This window comes from Nipponia nippon, unplaced genomic scaffold, assembly GCF_047370975.1.
Source record: "Nipponia nippon isolate SJK-2023a ecotype South Korea unplaced genomic scaffold, ASM4737097v1 scaffold_6, whole genome shotgun sequence".
Taxonomy (NCBI): Eukaryota; Metazoa; Chordata; class Aves; order Pelecaniformes; family Threskiornithidae; genus Nipponia; species Nipponia nippon.
The window spans coordinates 28,015,176-28,036,076 of NW_028262380.1; the positions used below are offsets into that span (position 1 = coordinate 28,015,176).

The 20,901-nt window shown below is 37.4% G+C and overlaps 2 protein-coding genes across 5 annotated transcripts in view; one reads left to right on the forward strand and one right to left on the reverse strand.

The window, feature by feature from the left end:
• The window catches only part of GUF1 (GTP binding elongation factor GUF1), a 22,025-nt gene continuing 1,124 nt past the window's right edge, over positions 1-20,901 (forward strand). Inside the window, exons 1-16 of one of the 4 annotated variants that reach the window (XM_087735926.1) lie at positions 1-293; positions 1,337-1,448; positions 3,043-3,191; positions 3,409-3,489; positions 5,515-5,592; positions 5,834-5,917; positions 6,416-6,480; positions 7,567-7,770; positions 9,340-9,479; positions 10,745-10,868; positions 11,245-11,377; positions 12,831-12,974; positions 13,982-14,115; positions 16,021-16,122; positions 19,020-19,139; positions 20,051-20,087. In XM_087735926.1, the coding sequence (XP_087592052.1) occupies positions 156-293; positions 1,337-1,448; positions 3,043-3,191; positions 3,409-3,489; positions 5,515-5,592; positions 5,834-5,917; positions 6,416-6,480; positions 7,567-7,770; positions 9,340-9,479; positions 10,745-10,868; positions 11,245-11,377; positions 12,831-12,974; positions 13,982-14,115; positions 16,021-16,122; positions 19,020-19,139; positions 20,051-20,087 (1,845 nt within the window). In that variant the 5' untranslated portion in view covers positions 1-155. The other 3 variants (XM_087735927.1, XM_087735928.1, XM_087735929.1) reach the window with 3 other exon arrangements.
• The window catches only part of GNPDA2 (glucosamine-6-phosphate deaminase 2), a 25,292-nt gene continuing 12,676 nt past the window's right edge, over positions 8,286-20,901 (reverse strand). The window contains exons 7-8 of the mRNA XM_087735932.1: positions 10,357-10,427; positions 8,286-9,128 (exon numbers count right to left, since the gene is read on the reverse strand). Of these exons, the coding sequence (XP_087592058.1) occupies positions 10,390-10,427 (38 nt within the window). The 3' untranslated portion in view covers positions 8,286-9,128; positions 10,357-10,389. The remainder of the gene's footprint in view (positions 9,129-10,356; positions 10,428-20,901) is intronic.

Sequence of the window (20,901 nt, forward strand, 5' to 3'; positions counted from 1 at the left end):
GCCGGGGAGCGCTTCCGGCGCGTGGGGCGCTACGTTCCGCGGGGGCACGGGTCGCGTTCGCCCGGTGCTGTGGCATCGCCCCTCTGCTGCGATGGGGGCCGAGGCTGCCCAGCGCCCCTCCGCGCTGTGAGGGCGTGAGCCCAGCCCCGAGCGCGATGGCTCTGGCCGGCAGGACGGCGATGTGGTGGGCCCGGCTGCGGAGCCGCTGCCCCGCTGCCGCCCCGCTCTGCCTTCCGCCCTGGCTGCCCGCGGGGCCCGTGGCCTGCGAGCGGCCGTACAGCTCCCGCGGCGAGGTGAGTCGGCGGGGCTGCCCGGGCGGGGCGGGGTGCGGGCGGCGAGTCGCCTGCCCGAAGTTGGCCTGCAGCGAGTCCCCGGAGGCGGCGGTCCTGCCGGTAGGAGGCGGCCTTTCCGTGTCGTCCTGGAGCAGCCGCTTCCCGCGGCAGGGGCCTTTGCGTCCCCTCGGCAGCAGGGGGACTTGCCGCGCCAAGCCGAGGCATGCCGCAGGGGACGCGGCAGAGAGCGCTGCTGAATGCTGTGTGCTGATGTTGGCAAACAACTCCGGGCTTGCTTTCTTCTCTGCCTGGCCCGGAGCTGCCATGCATAGCCTGCGCAAGAGATGAGCTTTGTGTATCTCTAAAATCGGCGACCAGGGTTTTTCAGTGAAGTGTTACTGATTGCTGTTAGGGGTCTCCTGGTTCCTCATGCCGAAAGCTTTGAAAAGCAAAGAAGCCACCTTTCTTCAAAATATCGTATTACTTGGAATGAGCAGGAATAACACAAAGAACAGTTTTTTAGTGTTGGACCTTTGTGTGTGTGAACCAAGGAAGTCAGGCTGGTTTTCTGCATTTTTTTTTTTAATTTAGCCAAGATAAGTGTTACCTGTAGCTTCCTCTTCCACAAAGTCTGCTTGCTCCTCATGATAAGGTCACTGCTACCTGACCTGTTAGGTAACATTGCTGTATTCTTACTGTGCTTGTGAAGAATGATGTCCTTCATGGTCCCCTGAATGCAGTTTTCTTAATCCTTAAGTTTAGTAGTTTAACAAACTTGAAACTGTTTTAAGTTTTCCAACTACCTATATTCATAGGAACATAGTACCTTTCACAACACTTTCCAGGATACTTACTGATTATTCAGAGTAATAAATAAATGTATATGTACGTATGACTAAAATGAAATGCTAGGAATTTAAACACTGATGACAATTTAAGTTTTTGTATCTCTATCCAACCTATGCCTCTTCTAGAGAAAAGAGTTAATTGTTTGTTAAAGGCCAGGTCATATTGCATGTGGAGACTGTAACCATGGTTTATGGAAATAAATTTCTATTTTTCAGGAAAAATTAGATATGTCGACGTATCCTGTTGAAAGCATTAGAAACTTCAGTATTATAGCTCACGTAGATCATGGCAAAAGTACGCTAGCAGACAGATTGTTGGAAATTACTGGTAAGTGTTCTCATTTTATACTACCTTTTCTTGACATGTAAGATGACATGTAAGTTTCTGTATCTTTGGTTATTACTAAAATTTCTAATATCTTTGCTCTTCTAGTGTCAAGTTACTTGTGCTTTTAGGCTACTAGTTGTGTAGTGTTACAGATGTGAATATGATGGACTTTCTGGTTGAGATCTGCTTACAAGTAGGGATAAGGAAGTGTGCAATTCACTCAAGGAAGTATGTCTTTTAGAAGAGACTGAAAAGGAGTGTACTTTCTTGAACAAGATGCTACTCCTGTCATTCCTGACCAATTGTCCATTAGACCAGTACACAGCAAGCTTATGATGTTTACTGCCAGTGTCTGGGGTGGACAGAAGGGGACTGTCGTGACCTAGGAATTTTGGACAGAGTAGTGTTATTGATGTGTTATTGAAACAGAGAGGAACTTCAGCTGCTTGTACTTAGATGAAAGTAATGATATGTCCTCTTGTGAGCAAACTATAAACAACTGCCTTTCATGGTGGTGAAGCTCACTAGCGAAGCCGATATTATTCACTGGTGAAGCCGATATGATTCTGCGTAGTAAGTTTTAGAAATGTACAGCCCTGTGTTGACTTAGATTTAGTGTGTAGAATAACTGCTAGTAATTAAGTGTAAATTCCATAGATTCTCAGCTGCTATATAGACTTGCTTTTTCCTTCACTCTAAGTATTGATGTTGTTGTGGTACTTTCATCTTCAGAGGTTTTTATTTTGTCCTCATCAGAGTGCTTCTTGGACTTAAGTGTTTTTATTTTTGTGTTGTTGAGGGTAAGGAAAACTACCCCCCTTTAAAGTGGAAGTGAGAAACAGAAGCGCTAAGGGATCTTCATAACTATAAGTGACTCTGAAACTAGGCTTTCCTTGGAAGAGAGAGACAGAGGTTGTCTTAGCGGGTTCTCTAAGATAAGCTGTAAAGCAATTGCTATATCTCCCAAGAGGAGACTAACTTCAGAGCAGAGCTTAAATTAGCTACTCAGAAATACCCTTTGGAAGAGTCTTTCTTTTCTCATTTAAGGGGTGAGCAAAACAAAACATGGGAGAGAAGCTTTTGGTCAAAGTCACTCTTTATTATTACCTCCTATGAGTCACTATGGGCAATTTTACCTGATGCCTGTGATAGAATGGAGTTTTGAATTCAGGGCTGTCAAGCTTTATGATAATGCTCTTTTTGCAATTGAGATTGGCACTGGTCGGAGCCATGGGCCATGGAACTGCTCTCCAGTGATAGGAGGTGAAGTTTCTTTAAACGTAAAAATAATTTAGCACTGAGTGGAATTTTTGCTACGTCTTAATCTCTAATTTAGATTTACGTGATGCTTTGTATCCTGCTTATTCAGGGAAGTATTTTGTATAACTTCATACGTAAAAATTTATTTAACAAATGTTAAGAGTTGAAGCATACATTTATTTCCAAATGAAAATCTAAGTTTAGCTTAATCAGATGGAAAAGCTTCATTTGCAGCTGCAAGTCCCATGTTCTCCTGGTTAATGGCATTTTCAATAATTATTTATTTTGACAGCTAATGTATTAAATGAGGTAATAAAACTTTTTTTAATCTTAGGAACAATTGCTAAAACTGGCCGTAACAAACAAGTGCTGGATAAACTGCAAGTGGAACGCGAGAGAGGAATTACAGTTAAAGCACAATCTGCATCTCTCTTTTACAGTCATGGAGGAGTAAACTACCTGTTAAATCTTATTGACACGCCAGTAAGTTAAGTATAAATAGTGTTTAAATCACACAAAGCTAAATGTGTTTATATTTAAAAGTAGGAGATTTCTAGCTTCTTGTGTTTATTCACTTTCTTTTTTTTGTAAGAATTGTGTTTTGGATGAACATATATACAAATGAAAACATCATAATATAGAAATCTTTGCAAAGGACTGTAGAAATACCTGAAATTGTAAACATTTATTTTCTCCACAGGGCCACGTAGATTTCAGCTATGAAGTGTCTCGGTCACTGTCTGCCTGTCAAGGTGTCATACTTGTAGTGGATGCAAATGAGGTGGAGTTCTTAATTCTTGTTTTCTGCTTAGAATTTCAGCAATTTCTTTAAGCTAGAGAGAAGATTAGGGCTTTTTTAATTTTTCCATCAATGTGTTTGCCCCTGGTCTGTCTCCGTAAAAGTATTACATTGCAGAAGACGACTAGTACAAGTTTTTAAAAAAAAAATCTGGAGACAAATACTTGTGTGTTGCTAGATACTGCAGTTCCATGACATAGAAATAAAAGCACAGGATTAGTGAAGAATCAGATCCTACTTTGTACAGAGTATGAACTTTGCAAATGGCAGTCTGGAGAACTTTTAGGTGTTGTACTAATACTCATTTGAATACCTTCAGTTTATTGTTGGAAAGCTTAATCATTCGTTCAACCAACCACGCTGTTAGTTGCAACTAATTGCTGTCGTGTTTTTGATTGTCAATAATACAAACCAATACTGGCAACATGAAAGCTAAAGGACACTATAGGCTGCATGTGAATAAACTTATTCTGAAAACTTGAGAAGTTTTATATCCACTAGATTAATATGTTCTTGACTGATCTTTCAGGAGAAGCAGGAGAGTGAGTAAAGTGTTTGTAAGGTGATATGCTCATAAATTTACAGACAAAGTCAATGCTAGGAGGGAAGTGAAATTAGGGATCTTAGTTGTACTTTTATTTGTACAATGCTAGGAACACTTTGAAGAATTAGTTAACAGGCTAGAATATGAGGATTATGGGAATGTGATTTTAGATATGGACACATTCTCATGAAGAATTTTGATGATAATTTTCTCTGTGGTGTATTTATGATTGGATTGTACAGGGGTCAAATGAATGCTACCGTTTTTGCTTTCAATGATTATGAACACTTGTTCCTTCCTAGATTGGTGGCCAAGTGGACTTCTTAAGCTTCAGTGATAAATATGTTTTCTAAATGTGCTGATGCTTTTATATTGAATGTGTATATATTTCTTTTACATCATATTTAAATATTATGTGATTATTTGGTATTTTGTATTTGCCTTTTAGTCAGAATACTCACAAACTCAAATTTTTCATTATAATTGCTAATGTTTCTCCTGCCAGCCTGAGTTCTGGAGGTAATTTTCAAGATTTAGGTCTTGCATACTCTTTTTTTTCCCTTTTTTTTAATAACTTTTTTTTGCCGCTTCTTTATGGTGCCTAAGAAGTTAGGCCCATGTATCCATAGTGAATATCCCCATATAAGTAATTTTCCACTGGAACTGTTGTAAACAAAGGGGAAGACAGGAAGTAGCTTCTGTTTTTCCCTCTTGTCCTGCCACCCCCTTCTCCCCTCTCTGGTCCAGTTGTCACATTAGGCTTTATAATCTCATTCACTACCATCTCTCCCTCTGTCTCCCCCCGCCCCCCCCCCCCGCCCCTAGTCTGGTACTTGGATCTGGAAGGTAATCTTCCTTTTTCTTCTAATCAGAGCTGGTTTTTTGCCATCCTTTTGAAAGAAATGTGAGGTACAAACCTTATAATTTGTTTTCTTTATTGAAAATAACTGTAAGGTAAGTTGAAGCTATGTTCCTGCCCTCTGGAGTAACTACAGTCTTATTACCATGATAAACATCCCTTTTTCTTTGTCTTAGTCCATTTGTGAATAGTTTGTTGTGGACAAAGAATCTGTTTTTTGAGGTACCTGTTATGATCTTGGTTATTTAGAAATAAATAACATATAGTAAAATAGGTATTTGGTGCATAATGTATGCATAATACTGTGTTATCTGTAAGTAATTGCATGTATGTGGTCACATATACAGCATTATTAGTTTGTCTACTTATATTCAGATTAGGAGAAATGATACTTAGGAATGTTGTTTTCTTTCTCAGCAATGTGTATAATCAATAACTTATTTTCAATCCCCCAAACAAAGGAGTGAACAGAATAGCAAAGTAATCTTATATTGTATAGTAGGCCTTACAAAAACAAACAAGCAAAAAAAAAACCACCAACAAAAAAACCCAACAAAAACCCAGAGAGATTGCATGTTAAACTCTTTTAATGTTTATTTTCTAGGGTATTCAGGCTCAGACAGTGGCAAACTTCTATCTTGCTTTTGAAGCACAGCTTGCAATAATTCCTGTCATAAATAAGGTAATAAAGGTTTTAAGAGTTTCATATTAAATGATTGGGTTGTTTAAATATGTAGAAGATTTATAAGAAATGTATCCTCAAATAGAAATATATAATGAAAAAATAGCTAGAGTATAATAAGAACTCTGTGTTTTACTCATAAATACATAAAGGTTCCTTGGCTGGTATATTTGGAAACTACGGTGCTGGATCATATGGAAGACGTGATTGACTGTATATTTAGCAGTTTGTTGTTTTTCAGATTGACTTGAAGAATGCAGACCCTGAAAGAGTTGAAAAACAAATTGAGAAGCTCTTTGATATCCCTATAGATGAATGTGTAAGGGTAAGATCTCTTGAAGTTTTAGAACATGGCTGATTGTATATCTGTATCTACTTTGTAGCTAATGAAAGGTGTGTAGGCATAGTAAATCAACAGGGTGTCATCTGTCTGCCTGTCTTTGTCTAACATACATGGATTTCTTTAAAGATTGTCTCCTGGAAAATAAGAGTGGAGAACATACTTCTCGGTTAAAAATTCTAGTATGTCTTGATGAATGGCGTCAAATAGATTTTAAATTATTTCTCATTGTGGGTCTGTAGATTGGTTTCACTTTTACTGTAACAACAAGTGCCATTCAGGAGAGAAAAAAAATGTTACAGAATAATTTATAATCAAATAAGCATTTTGTAGGAATAGCGTTCTAAAGTGTGCTTCAGAGTGCTTTTACGGGTAGTATTATCTGTGGCCACCAAAACTGTCTAAGTAAATGTGACACTGTTTCATAGATACTGAATAGTGTAAGACACATGTCTTATAAAATTGTTGTTGGACTTGTTTTAGATTTCTGCTAAACAAGGAACAAATGTTGAAAAAGTTCTTCAAAAGGTCATTGAGAAGATTCCACCGTAAGTTCTGTATTTAGTTATGAAACCTTGTAAGGTTAATTAGGAAACCATGAGTTGAATTTATATGGTATAAAGGCACTTGTTTTGCACTTAATATTCACCTGATTTAAAGTCAATACTTGATGAAGAGATGTGGGAGAAAGCTAATGTCTGAGCTGGTTAAGTCAGTTTCAAATTGCAAATCAGAAAAAATGACACTTCAGATTTAAGAGGCCTAAAAGGCCTTTAAAAAAAAAAAAAAGAAAAGAATGTATGAATGTCAGCAGAGAAGACTTCTTTATTCTATATATTATTCTATATAAGAATTCTATATAAGAAGTGGGAAAGGAAAATGAATTGAATATGAAATGAAAGATGAGAAGTGAGCCACTAAAGGTGATACTTCTATGAATCTTTATATAGCTTCCATGAAACTTACGTGTTTGAGAATCTGTGTGCTGTTACTCCTTTTGAACATTGCATTGTTAAAATGATAAAGGTAATTGAAATCTGCTGCGTTTAGAGTTTCATAATCTGAACCCCGACTTCAAAAGTCTTTTATCTAGGAACTTCATGACACAGCTGCTGAATTACAGTTCAGTTTCAATCAGCATATTGCTTTTCAATCTTTTCAATCTTTTTTTCCTACTATTCGCTAATAATTGTAGTCCTCATATTAGTTAATAATTATAGTTAAAAGAAACCACAATGAAAATCCAAGATTAGGTTTCCATGAAAGATGGCAAACCAAAATATCGGTGGACTTTCTTTTTTAAAACTCAGCAGTTGGAATGTAACCGTTGCCTTTTTGTTTTCCCTGTAATACAATATTCTAAGCATCAGTTTCACCTATTATGAAATGGGTATGATGAATATGCATTTGGTTTTGTTCTATTTGTGGTGCTATTGCAGATGGGAGGAAAAAAAATGTAAAGACTTGCTGCATAATAGTGAAACACTGAAATGATGTCTGGTGTGTGTTTACTGAAAATTACTCATAGTTTTATCTGTTTTAATATGGAAGTTTTTGGGGTGGGGGTGCTTGCTCATTGGATGTTGAATGAAAAACACAATGCTTAATATATTGTTTTAAATTTTTTGTGACAGACCCCACTGTAATACTGCTGATCCATTGAAAGCCTTAGTATTTGACTCCACCTTTGACCACTACCGAGGCGTCATAGCTAACATTGCACTCTTTGGTGGGGAGATTCAGAAAGGGTATAAAATTGTGTCCGCACACACAAAGAAAAGATATGAAGTTAATGAAGTTGGAATTCTGACTCCAAATGAGCAGCCAACGCATAAACTGTAAGTAAAAATTTCTTTCAATGCAACAAATAGTAAATTGGTATAACATAAGAAATCCTGCATTTCTGTTTCATTTTTGCTTTGAGTGGTAAAGGCTGGGAGATGTCTGGGGTTTTTGTTCTTGTTCTTTGGTGGTGGGGTTTTTTAATGATTATTATCTGTAATGCTTAATGTCAGTGTTTTTCATTTTGGGCATGCTGAGGCAAAAACTTTTGGGGACTGCCTTTTGGGCGCTGCTAGGGGGAGGAAGCCATTCTATCATCTATAGTACATGGAACATCTGGACAGCTAGGTTTTTTTTAAGACTAGTGTTTGATATTCTTATTCAGCTGTCCAATTTATTTCTAGGAACTACCTTGTTTGAGAGTGGAAGGGAATGGGGCTTCATCTTAGTTATTGCTGCAGCATATTTTGAGGGTGGAAAACTTAAAATCCATGAATGCAACAGCTTCCAGAAACTGGCTCCTCATGGCAGCAGTGGGAAGAAAATCAGGTACTTAGTATTAGTGGAGAAGCTTTATCAGTTTGCATCCAAGTATGTGTTAATGACTTTCTTGGGAGATTCTCAGTGAGACTATGTTACTGTGTGTGGTGTGTTGAAGCCAGCCAGCAACTAAGCACCCATCCCCAGCAGGGTGGGAGAGAGAACTGGAAGAGCAAAAGTGAGGAGAGACTCATGGGTTGAGATAAAGACAAACAAAGAAGTGAAGAAAGAGAAAAGGTGTGTGTGGGGGGGGGAGTGATGCAAAGACAATCCGTTACTCACCACCTCCCCCAAGCAGGCTGACCACTAGCAGACAAGCCAGTGTACAAGCAACAGCCACCTTGGAAAGACTACACTGCTTGTTTTTTATTGCTGAGCATGATGTTCTATGGCATGGAATATCCCTTTGGTCAGTTTGGGTCTGCTGTCCTGGCTGTGTCACCTCCCAACCTCTCACCCTCTATTTGCCGGGGGGGGGACAAAGTGAGAAAGAGAGAAAGCCTTCATGCTGTGCAAGTGCTGTTCGGCAATAGCTAAAACACTGGTGTGTTGTCAACACCATTTTATTCACAAATCCAAAGCACAGCACCATGTGGGGCTGCTATGAAGAAAGTTAACTCCATCTCAGCCAAAACCGGTACACTGTATTTTACTCTTCATCTACCATGGGTTCTTCTCTTAAACAGCATTATGTGCTGATGGAAGGCATTTGTCTTTTGTTGTTTCTGCCACTTAGTATATGAAAGTTGCTGTGGTGGCAGCTGGGAGTGGTTGTGGTTCTGGTTCTGTTGCTTAGATCCTTGAGAAGTTCCTTCTAGCTCCAGCTTTCAAGCTGGGAGTAGCACAGAATTCAAAATCCAGAACTATAAATGTACTGTAACAGAAACAGAGCTACTTGAGTCAACAGATAGTTTGTCCCTTGAGTTAAAGTTCACAGCTCAGAGGAGAAAACCTACACAGTTCAAAAGCCAGATTTGTGGGCTTTTAGCGGGGAGATTTATTTGAATTTCTGACTGGGCTAAGTCAAGTGGGGAAAATACTGATAATGCCAAGAAGCATGTCCATATAATGCCAATTTTATTTAGATATGCTGGACAGGTGGGCTACCTGATTGCTGGAATGAAAGAAGTAACAGAAGCCCAAATAGGAGACACACTGTTTTTGTATAAACAGCCAGTGGAGCCTTTGCCTGGCTTTAAGTCAGCGAAGCCAATGGTTTTTGCAGGTGAGGAGTAAATGGATATAAAGTGGAATTACTTTTTTTCCAGTAACAAGAGTAAGAGAGCTATTAGAGCTTCTAAAATAATGTATGCGTATATTAAGAGTTGTGATGATTAGAATTTTAGCAAAGTTAAGCTACAGAGGCATATCATTTATGTAGCTTTGTGTAATTTTCCCTGTGACTCAATAGACAAGATTCATAATAGTTGCAGACTGGTTTTAGATGAATAAAATACTAATATGTATTTTTAGCCACAATAATTGCTTCTAATACCAGTAAATTCTTGATAGCTGGAAAAGGGTTGAGACTTAAAAAACCAAAGTCCATTATTGTAATTCTTCATCTTGATAACCAGATTTCCATAATTATTGTGAAATATTTTTTCTTTTAAAAACTAGCAACTGTTTAATTTTTGTTAAATATGGTAAACTACCAAAGCTAATATTCAGAATGATCCTATAAAATATTTGACTTTTTAAGCTTGAATAGGTCTGTTGAGCTGTTGCCACTTGCTTCAGTAACTACTACAAATGCTATGGAAGATGGCTTTAGAAAGAAATAAATTCTGTAAATCACTTTCTAGACTTGTTGTGATGGAATGTGTAAAACTCACTTGAACTGTCTCATGGAGATTATGCTGTCTGTCAGGGAATGTAGAGAAGTGTATTCCTGTAACTTTTTTTTTATATGCATTTGTGTTGCTTCTTGGCATAGAGCAATCTACATTTTCTGAAAATATAGTGATGTGAAAAGTGGTACAGTAGAACCTATTTCAGGCAGTAATTATACAGACAGCTGCTTTTTATCACTTCCAAAAAAATAGAGAAACATTCACAACTTCCTTTGATACAGCAAATTTTTTTTTGCCGTTCACCCTTACCTTTGAAGGAACATCTCAGTGAAGTTTGTCTGCTTATCCGTTCATGCTTAAATTATGTTTACACTGCAGCCCTGCAAAACAATGGTTTATACTCAATTGTGCATCTTCCACAACTGTGAAGGATTACATAAGTACAGTATCCCTGCCATTATGGTTTGAATGTTAATTCCTGGGGTTTTTTGAGGTAATCTAAAACTTTATTGCATTTTAACTATTTTTTGGGGGAAAAAAAATTCCTTGTATTGTTTTTCACATTTCAAAAATGTGGAACAGAAAGTAAACTATTTCTGGTATCGTTACTGTGTTCACTGTAAAAGGCGTATTTGAAAGCTGAGTATACACTAGATAAAGCTCTATCACATCACTTCTATCTAATATGTTTTGACAGGAATGTATCCTGTAGATCAAACAGAATATAATAATCTCAAAAGTGCTTTGGAAAGGCTGACATTGAATGACTCCAGTGTAACTGTTCATCGTGACAGTAGCCTTGCCTTAGGAGCTGGATGGAGGTGAGGCTTTTATACTGCTTTCATTTTTGGAACTGTTCGTAAATTGGGAATGCAGGTTTAAGTCAAATGAAGGTTGAATTAAAATGGATTCAAGATTAGGAATTTTAATTCAAATTAACGGTAGGTAAAGATCAAAAGCATTTGATTTTCTTACATTCTGTATTTGCACAGAGTATGCAATTTGTTGTGATTGATAGCTTTTGTTCTCAAAGACTTGTACTATTCAACTGTAGGATCATTTGTTTTTTTGGAGATTGTTTGCTGTGCCTGCTTTTGCCAGACTAGCAGTGTGAACATGCTGGAGGGGAAGAAAAAGTCCGCTGTGAAATTCCAGGGGATATACAGACATTTTATCAACAGCGTATTTTTTTTCCAGGTTGGGTTTCCTTGGTCTTTTACATATGGAAGTTTTTAATCAACGTTTGGAGCAAGAGTACAACATGTCTGTTATTTTAACTGTACCTACGGTTCCTTATAAAGCTATTCTTTCCTCAGCAAAGTTGATAAAGGTATGTTAAATTTGTTACAGCTGTATGTAAATAGCAGCTTAAAAGCCTCCTATCATAACCATCTACACTTTTTTTTTTTTAATGTAGACTAGTACTTTATTTTATGGTAAACTTTAGAAACACCAGTATTTAACTTAAAACTTTTTTAATGCATTTTTTAAAGAATGTTAGCTTTCCTTCCCACTTCTACTTCAAGCACTCTCTTTTTATGTCTTACACCTGTCCTTGAAAATGAGAATAAAGGATGCATTTCTTGTTGTATTCTTTTAAGTGCATACTGACTGAACTGAGTTTCAAGCAGCTGAAATAATCTCCCAGGCTTTAGCAGTCAGAAAACATAAACATTTTTAGGAAGAGCTTGTAATGCTACTGTAGACTGGCAGGGACTGGTGAAGACAAGTGAGTTTTTGATCGTGGTGAAACAGGCATGTGCAAACTTTGTTGAACTGGGTGCAAAGAAAATTACTGTGAGTTTAGAGAGTTGGAGTTACAAGCACCTGCTGACAGAGGAGGCTGCAAATAGCTTGGCTCCTTACTATCCAATATGTACCTGTAAACACTACAGAAAATCTGTAAATTCCAAACAGCTGTACTTGCAAACTGTAAGGCATAGACCCTTTTTCTCTCCAGTTATTTTGGTTTCTTGCTTAGGCAGTGTAGCAGCTGTGAATGAAGTAGTCGAAACAGTGCTGGAAGTTGGGTCATTGTTCAAGAACACTGCCTTGTCAGTAGAAAGTGATATAATCACTTGCTTTGGTGTGTGGGGTGTTTGTGTGTACATGATAAGAAACATGACCTTCCTTTTGTTCTTACTTCAGAAGGATAAGTCCAGCCCCTATCAGGATGTTGGACTAGAAAAAAATAGGTCATGAAGCACTTGCACAGGAATCAAAAACTTAATTTCTAAGCACACTTCAGCCTGTAAGGGAGCCTGAATCCAAAGTTCTATTTAGAGAAGAATGTCCCCATCACCAAACTCCAGAATACTTGGAGCAGGTCTTTTGTTGAAGCTGTGCCTTGTACCTTATAGGATCAGCATGGAGTAAGAAGAAAGATCCTTGCTCTACAGACAAGAGAGAGAAATGGAAAGATGGACAGAAAGGCTTTTATATTTCTGTGGATAACTCTGGGTTGTAGTCCTAGTTCTAAGCACTTCTTCTGTTTAAAATTCACAGGATAGAATTGTTAAAAACGTTTTCCTAGTGAAAAGTAACTTCTGTAATCTATCTATATAATAATATTTAAAGATATGCTGATCAGGGACTTCTGTATGTGATGTAGAAATCTCTTTTAAAATTGTGCTTGGTATAAATTTGGGTTGCATAATTCACAAGTGTTTCCAAGCAATTGAAACATTTTTTAGCATTTTTTTTCAATGCTATATTTGTCTCCTTTGCTATTCAGTCTACTTATTTGTAAAATTACAGTATCTGTTTTGTTTGTTTGTTTTCAGGAGTATGGTAAAGCAGAGATTACTATTATCAACCCTGCTCAGTTTCCTGATAAACTTTCAGTATCTGAATATTTGGAGCCAACTGTTCTTGGTACTATTGTAACACCTCATGAATATATTGGGAAAATAATTGCTTTGTGTCAGGTTGGTATATAGTTTTAGTTCTGTCATTTGCATTTTTAAGCTCCTCATATCATACTTAAAGTGAAGATACTAGATCGTAAGATACTAGATACTATTGAAGAGTATCTTTGACAGTAATTATTAAATATTTTTGCAAGAAAGTACTTTAAACTTTTTATGTGTAAAATTACTTCTGAACTACAAAATCCTTATGCTGAAAGTTAGTGATGAAGCTCAGTGACAATAAGTACCTGGTCAAGCATCCTACACTAGACAAATTCATAGCTAGTTCTATTTTCATGAAAGAATGGAATCTCCAGCAGGCCAATAAGATCTACTGGGTTTTTAGACACATACACATGGAAATACAACTTCTGTTAACCTGTAATGAGGCTTCATATGTTTTCAGTACTTCGCTGGAGTACATTTGTGATAGTGATGGCCAAACATGTTTCCCTACGCATATTTGAAGTAGTTTTAACTAAAAATGTTTTAACTGCCATGCATATTGTCTATATAATTTCTTCACAATATTTTTCTTAGCCTTTAACATTTCAAAATACATAATACAAGAGAGTACAGTACTTGTATGTCAGTACAGTGAAGTGTAAGATCTATTAAAAAGATTTCCTAAAATAACTTTAAGAACACCCTTCTGGCAGAAAAGAAGATGAGCCTATGAGTCCTACTGTGTAATGCTCCAATGCATGTGAAAATAAAATTTCAGTGAGATTTTTATGATCAAATAATTATACATTTAAAAGGCAGCAGTAAGCAGAAGCAGTTAAGGATTTCAGAAATTCAGCTTTTAGAGAGGCTAGACTTGAACCATTTGTCCAGCTAAGTTACAACCACTTCATTTATTATGGTGCTTCAATTTGTTCTGGGACTTTAGCAAACTACCAATAAGAAAGATACTTTGGGGCTTGAAGTATGGGAGTCTGGATAGCTGTTTATTTTAATTTGCTTTGTATTTATTTGTAGAAAACTTTTGTCAAGAGGAACTGAAACAATTTTTATTTGTCTAGGATCGTAGGGCGGTACAGAAGGATATGTTGTACATTGATGAACGCAGGGTTATGCTAAAATACCTCTTTCCACTGAATGAGATTGTGGTGGATTTTTATGATGCTCTTAAGTCTCTGTCTTCTGGTTATGCAAGGTAACTACCTCCTCTGTTCCCCCTCACCCCACCCTTGACCCTGAGAGGTGAACGAAAAAAGATCCAAGAAGAAGACATGGAAGGGCACAAGTGAAGAATATTCTTTTATAGTGGTGCTGCAAATCGAGTCTGACTTCACTTTTAATGAATTAGATTCACTGTGAAAATGGATGGAAATAAATCTGAAAGACACTGAAAGTGCATCACAACCTAATAATCATTTCTTTGGTGATGCATATGTTTTTCAAATGTGACTTATAGAGTGGCACTCGCTTATCTAGATGAGTAAGATCTGGATGGTTCTTACTTGTCTGAAGTGACAATAGGCATTTTCTATCAAAGGAATCACTGAAAATGTACTTCCTACTGTATTGTCTCTTGGTGGAAAAGGGAAAATAACCAAATATTGATTCTTTAAAGCTAGTAAAAACAATCAACAAACTATATTTAAAACAAGCAACACTTACTTTACTTAAATTCTTTAGTATGGAAAAAGTAAATCATCTGTATTTCGAGACAAAAGGTTCTGCTGTGGGTGGATTCTATAAATTCAGAGGCTAGAAAATGCTCAGCTGTCTGTGAAGAGCCTTTGTGAGTTTAATGGAAGGGAAAATGTTTCATGGCAGATGGGCTTATGCCACAGGAGACTCAATAGTTCTTAGAAACCTGGTATGTAGACATGTTGTTAGTAAGATACATTACAATTTAACAGGAACTGGTATACCTAATTACATTATTTATTTTACAAGTATAAAAATGAATTTTATTGAAGGACTGAATTTGGTTTGAGTTTGTGGTTTTTTAAATATACCTTATAAAGGTAAGGTAAAAATATGTTTTGCTCGGGTTTGTGTGTATTTGAAGCGGAAGCATAAGCAAAAGTGGCGGTGGGAGGACAGGTAGAAGAAACAGTGGGATGGAGATTTTGAATTTTCTCTCAGGATCTAGCTCTCCAACTAGATAAAAAACAGTCTGTTTTTCAAGAAACTATCTCATTAGCAGAATTGTGATGGGTTTCCTTTGATTCAGGTGTGATTACAAACAATGTTGCATTGTCGTATTTCTTGATTTTTATTTCCTAATTGACTCCCTAATGTTGCTTGTGTATTTAATGCTCTCAATAATCATACTTCTGTTATATAACTCTATTCACACAACTATGGTTTATCTAAGCCAATTAAAATAGAAGTACTTTCAAATACTCTCAAAGGATTTTTTTTTTTTTTGCCCTCTGTTCTGATATTTCAGATCTGACCAGATTAGTAGTATTGGCATTCACCAGAGAGAGAGCGATTACATACACATATCTCTGCAAAAATTCTTAAAATGGAGGAGATGCAATCTGACACACAGACAGCAAGGCCCATACCTAGCAAAGGAGAAACATGGTTTGGAAATGAAGAGGAAAACTTTGTTGTCAGAGTGAATGATAATAGGGGTCATGTAAAAAGTCTGTCAAATGAGAGGATAAAAGAAAACAATCCAGTGTTAGTGTTTGATTTGTGTGACATCAAGGATGTTTACTGTTCAAAAGCTGTGTTGAAGGGTTCTGTTGCCTGGAGCTGTAAGGAACTTCCAGCTGATAGAGAAGAAGTGTTTGAATAAACTCTTTAAGAGATTGCAGTAAGAATGTAGATTTTTGATTGATTTACCTTGCTCAGTAGCTGGAAGGCAGGCTGGTGTCTTCTGCTGCCTTGGAGATGAGATTTATCTGTGGTAAATTTCTAGTCCAGCCTTGCATAAGGGAGACATACTGAGAGACGATTAAAAACTGTGCTCCTATTTTATTAAAAAGTTTGAGTGTTTTATTAAGAAATGTGTCTGAAACTTAAAACTTATGGAACAAAGAATGCAGAGCATACTTTTTACAAAATCATCGCTAACTTTTAAACTGTTTTCGTTTAGTTTTGATTATGAAGATGCAGGATACCAGACAGCAGACCTTATCAAAATGGATATTCTTCTAAATGGAAATCCAGTTGAAGAACTGGCAACTATCACACACAAGTAGGTTGACTGGATTCTCTAAACCCAAGAAATAAGACTTCCTATTAATATACAATGAAAACATATTTGTCATATATTAGTAATACATACATATGTATGAAAACAGCATTGAGGATTTTACCACATCATCACTTTTGGAGGTGATCTGAAAAAGAGGCATTTAAGTGCTAGATATAATATTTTTGTAGGGCAGGGAGGAGAAGGAAATGCAAAATGCCAGCCTTTTAAGGGGCTGGAAAAATTTAAATACAGACCAGTCTAGGAGATGCCAGGTAAATTCTTTATGGCACTTATTATTTACTACTGAATAGAAGTTTGTTGTTACGTTGTTTCCAGCCAGAGTACTGGATGTGATTACCTCAGAAAGTTTTTGCTAAAATGATTCAGTTTCTATAAGTTTCTCGGGAATTACTGGTTTGCTGGTGAGAATAATGCCTTCCTGTTTCCCGTCTCTCCCTGCTTTCTTTTCAAAAGTCTTTAATAAGGCTTCCTTCTGTAACTTCAGCATCCCTTTCCAGTAATTGAGATTGACTGGTTTGTGGGGTTTTTTGTCCTTCTTAAAATGCTGACTTGTAGTTGTTAAATATTTGTATATTTTCATATTTTTACATAACTGCAATCCTGAAATCCTTGGAATTCCTTAACTTCAGAAGGTTGATGTAGGAAAATGAAACCCTTACTTTGCTCAGAAAGATGATGGGACTAGAGTGGAATAACTCTCTTGTATGCATTTTTTACTTAATGTGTTTTTCATAAATAAGCAGTGTTTAGCAATCTACCTGCATCTCTTTACTTTGAAAAAATGCAAAATGGAGTGGGCAACCTTGCAAAAGCTAGTTATTGCTTTAACATGTGTTTCTTGATCAGTTTCGCTTGCACCCCTGAATTTTTTCGCTCTCTAAAACTAATGATAGGCATTCTTTTAGCTTTAGCTTTTAGCTTTAGATTACAAATAAATTTTTTTAATTCATAGACAGCATTCATTCCACTCCTGCTTCAGTTATTCTCAGAGTCCTCTCACTGTAAATAGACTATATCTGTCCATATAAAAAGAATTATGCTGAATTACATTTATAGAGAAAGAATTACTGAGATTACTGTAAGCTTAGTATTAAGTCAGCCATTGTTATTTGTCCTAATTATACAAATAAATATCTGTATCTTCTAAAACTGTAATGCTTAATGAACATCACTTAAGTACTTCATGCTTAAACTGTTGCTTTAGACAGGTAGCACGGAGTCACATTATTCGTAGAATCATAGAATCGTTAAGGTTGGAAAAGACCCTTAAGATCGAGTCCAACCATTAATCTAGCACTGCCAAGTCCACGACTATACCATGTCCTCGAGCACCACGTCTATCCGTCCTTTAAATACCTCCAGGGATGGAGACTCAACCACTTCCCTGGGCAGCCTGTTCCAGTGCCTGACCACCCTTTCGGTGAAGAAGTTTTTCCTAATATCCAACCTAAACCTCCCCTGGCGCAGCTTGAGGCCATTTCCTCTCATCCTATCACTTGTTACTAGGGAGAAGAGACTGACCCCCACCTCACTACAACCTCCTTTCAAGTAGTTGTACAGAGCAATAGGGTCTCCCCTCAGCCTCCTCTTCTCTAGGCTAAACAACCCCAGTTCCCTCAGCCTCTCCTCATAAGACTTGTGCTCTAGACCCTTCACCAGCTTCGTTGCCCTTCTTTGGACACGCTCCAGCACCTCGATGTCCTTCTTGTAGTGAGGGGCCCAAAACTGAACTCAGTACTCGAGGTGCGGCCTCACCAGTGCCGAGTACAGGGGCACTATCACCTCCCTGGTCCTGCTGGCCACACTATTCTTGATACAGGCTGGGATGCCATTGGCCCTCTTGGCCACCTGGGTACACTGCTGGCTCATGTTCAGGCAGCTGTCAACCAACACCCCCAGGTCCTTTTCTGCCAGGCAGCTCTCCAGCCACTCCTCCCCCAGCCTATAGCGTTGCATGGGGTTGTTGTGACCCAAGTGCAGGACTCAGCACTTGGTCTTGTTGAATTTCATACAGTTGGCCCCAGCCCAATGATCCAGCCTGTCCAGGTCCCTCTGCAGGGCCTTCCTGCCCTCCAGCAGATCGACACTTCCACCCAACTTGGTGTCATCTGCAAACTTACTGAGGGTGCACTCAATCTCCTCATCCAGATCATCAATGAAGGTGTTGAACAGGACTGGCCCCAACAGGGTGAGCCCTGAGTATTGCTACATGAAAACATGTAAAACTATTTTCAGCTGTATGTTGCTAAAAAACGTTCACTAAATATGGATGTTTTCAGAGATGAGAGACCCTTTTTATTTTCAATGGCTTATGAACATACCTGTTCAGTAGTTTCTTTAGACCTTTTGTCATTTTCTCTTTCCAAAGTACGAAGCATATTCAGCATCTGCATGTAGTTAGATAATTTTTATTAGCAGATGACAAGGGTACGTTAAAATGTTTTTGGTTCGTTGTGGTTTTTTTTCTTGTTACGGGAAAACAGATGTTTTAAAAATATTTCTGTAATAGGTAGATCTTTTGACCTGTCGGGCCTACAATCAATGAAAATCCTCCTTGACCTTGTAGTTTAAAATTGCATTTGAAGCTGTGACAGTATTCAAAATGGCTTTAGTGTGATAGATAATCAGGGTGTTTATAATAAATATTTTAAATTTATTTAAAGACCTGTTAATACAATCTTATCACCTGTTTATATGAAACAGGTGACATAAAGAGACCACTCATTAGATGTAAAATTATGATCTGATCAGCTTATCTTTTGAGTTAAAGAGAGGAAAACCTTTACTAATATCCTTTTATCAAACAGTTTGGTCTATGGATATATTTTTGGTGTTGTATTACTCTTTCTGAAAACACTGGTGACTTTCTTTTTCAGTGATAAGGCATATGCTACTGGTAAATTTCTGTGTGAACGTTTAAAAGATGCTATACCTAGGCAGTTGTTTGATATAGCCATCCAGGCTGCTATTGGCAAGAAAATCATTGTAAGAGAAACGTAAGTGAAGCCTTTCTATTCCCCCCCGCCTCCTTATTTTAAGTTACTTAAAATACAGACTTTTAATTTCTTACCTAAATAGTTTTGTACATTACAGTAGTTGGATTTTACTGTAAGGTCATATTTTTCTTGTATATGCTACCAGACCTCTTGTGGGGGCTGGGGGTGGGGGGAGGACGACCAAAAACATTTGAGCTGTGACTATGAATACGGACTTTGTATAAATTTGATTGAAAAAAATGTATTTTTATTTTAAATTGCTTGTGGTCAGCATTGCACTTTGTGTGTAGAGTATAACTGGCAACACCCATGTGTCCACTTCCTTTTTGGCAGTGGAAAGTTTCTAACTAATGAAAAAAATGAGCTGGTTGTAGAATAGTTTAACCTCTGGGAGAATCAGCAAAAAAAAAACCCTGAACTGTGCTATTCCAAAGGAAATACATTGCAAGCTGAACACACAACTATTTCTTAGCAGCACTCGCTTCTTTTAGAGCAAACTGTTCCCTTGATGTTGTGTTTCTTGTCACATTTTTGCTGTTGCTGTTTAAATAGGATTTAAATTGTGGTAAAAGAATTAAAGGCAGGGATGCAAGCAGAGGTGCTGTAAGAATTTGTGTGTATGTAACACTTACTGTGAATCATAGCAAAAATCCTAGATAAAAAGGCAAGATTGTCATTTTTATGTACATATTAAACACACTAAGGGATATTTCTAGAATTGAGAAATGTGAATTAAGTCTTCTGTTTAGAACTTTGTCTTCTGTATACAAAATGTGAAAATGTCATGATTCCAATGCATCTTACAAAACTAGTAGGAAAACAATGCTTAGTATTTTCACAAGTCAGTATTTAGCTTCACATATAGGAGATGTTCTAATGTGTTGAAATATATATATTATTTTATTTTACAGGCTGAAAGCTTACAGAAAAAATGTTGTGGCAAAATGTGTAGGTATTTCTTTCATTCTTTGATGTTTCTGATGTGCGTAAACCTAAGAGTCTTGCTAATGTGATAGGCCTATGTTTTCCTAGAAACCCAGCAAAGACACATTCTGTTTATGCTCCTAAGTGTCAATGGAGTATTAACAGATACTTTTAAGCTTTTATTTTAAAATTCAACTCATGTAACCTCTAGTTGCCGCTTGCAGTAAGAGTGGATCAGAAAGAGTAATGGCTTTTTCAAAATTACACACTTAGAGTGAACTCAACAGAGTGTATCTGTTCAGTCTCCTCACTGTTTTTCACTATATGTTGTAGACATATAGTAAATGTATGTGTGTGTGTGTAGACACACGTGTAACTTCACATATTTCTTAAACTGTTTTTTTTCCAGGTGATTTAAGAAACTATAGAAGTGCTTCTTTAGAGACCGATTGTGATTAGACTTTTACTTGGGTTTTCAGTAATACATCATGACAAGGCCTTAAATATGCAATAGTTGACTATCAACAAGATGGACAAAGCTATAGGAAAAATGTGATGCCTCTTACTTGCCTTTAGCTCTCTGAAGTGAACATGTTGGAAAAAAAAATTAAACAAGTGTCCCTTTCTCACAACTATTACAGAATTCTTCTGCTAGGTACATATGGGGGATGGTGTTTGTTCAACATTGTATAAGGGTTTGGGTGACTAATCTGGACGTAAGCATCTCGTGCTAGTAAAGATGCCCCAGTGTATCTGAGCTGGCATCATCCTGCTGTTCCAAGGGGATTTGGATATCCTATAGGTTGTGGCTAATGTCAGCCATGCTTATGTGAGTGTA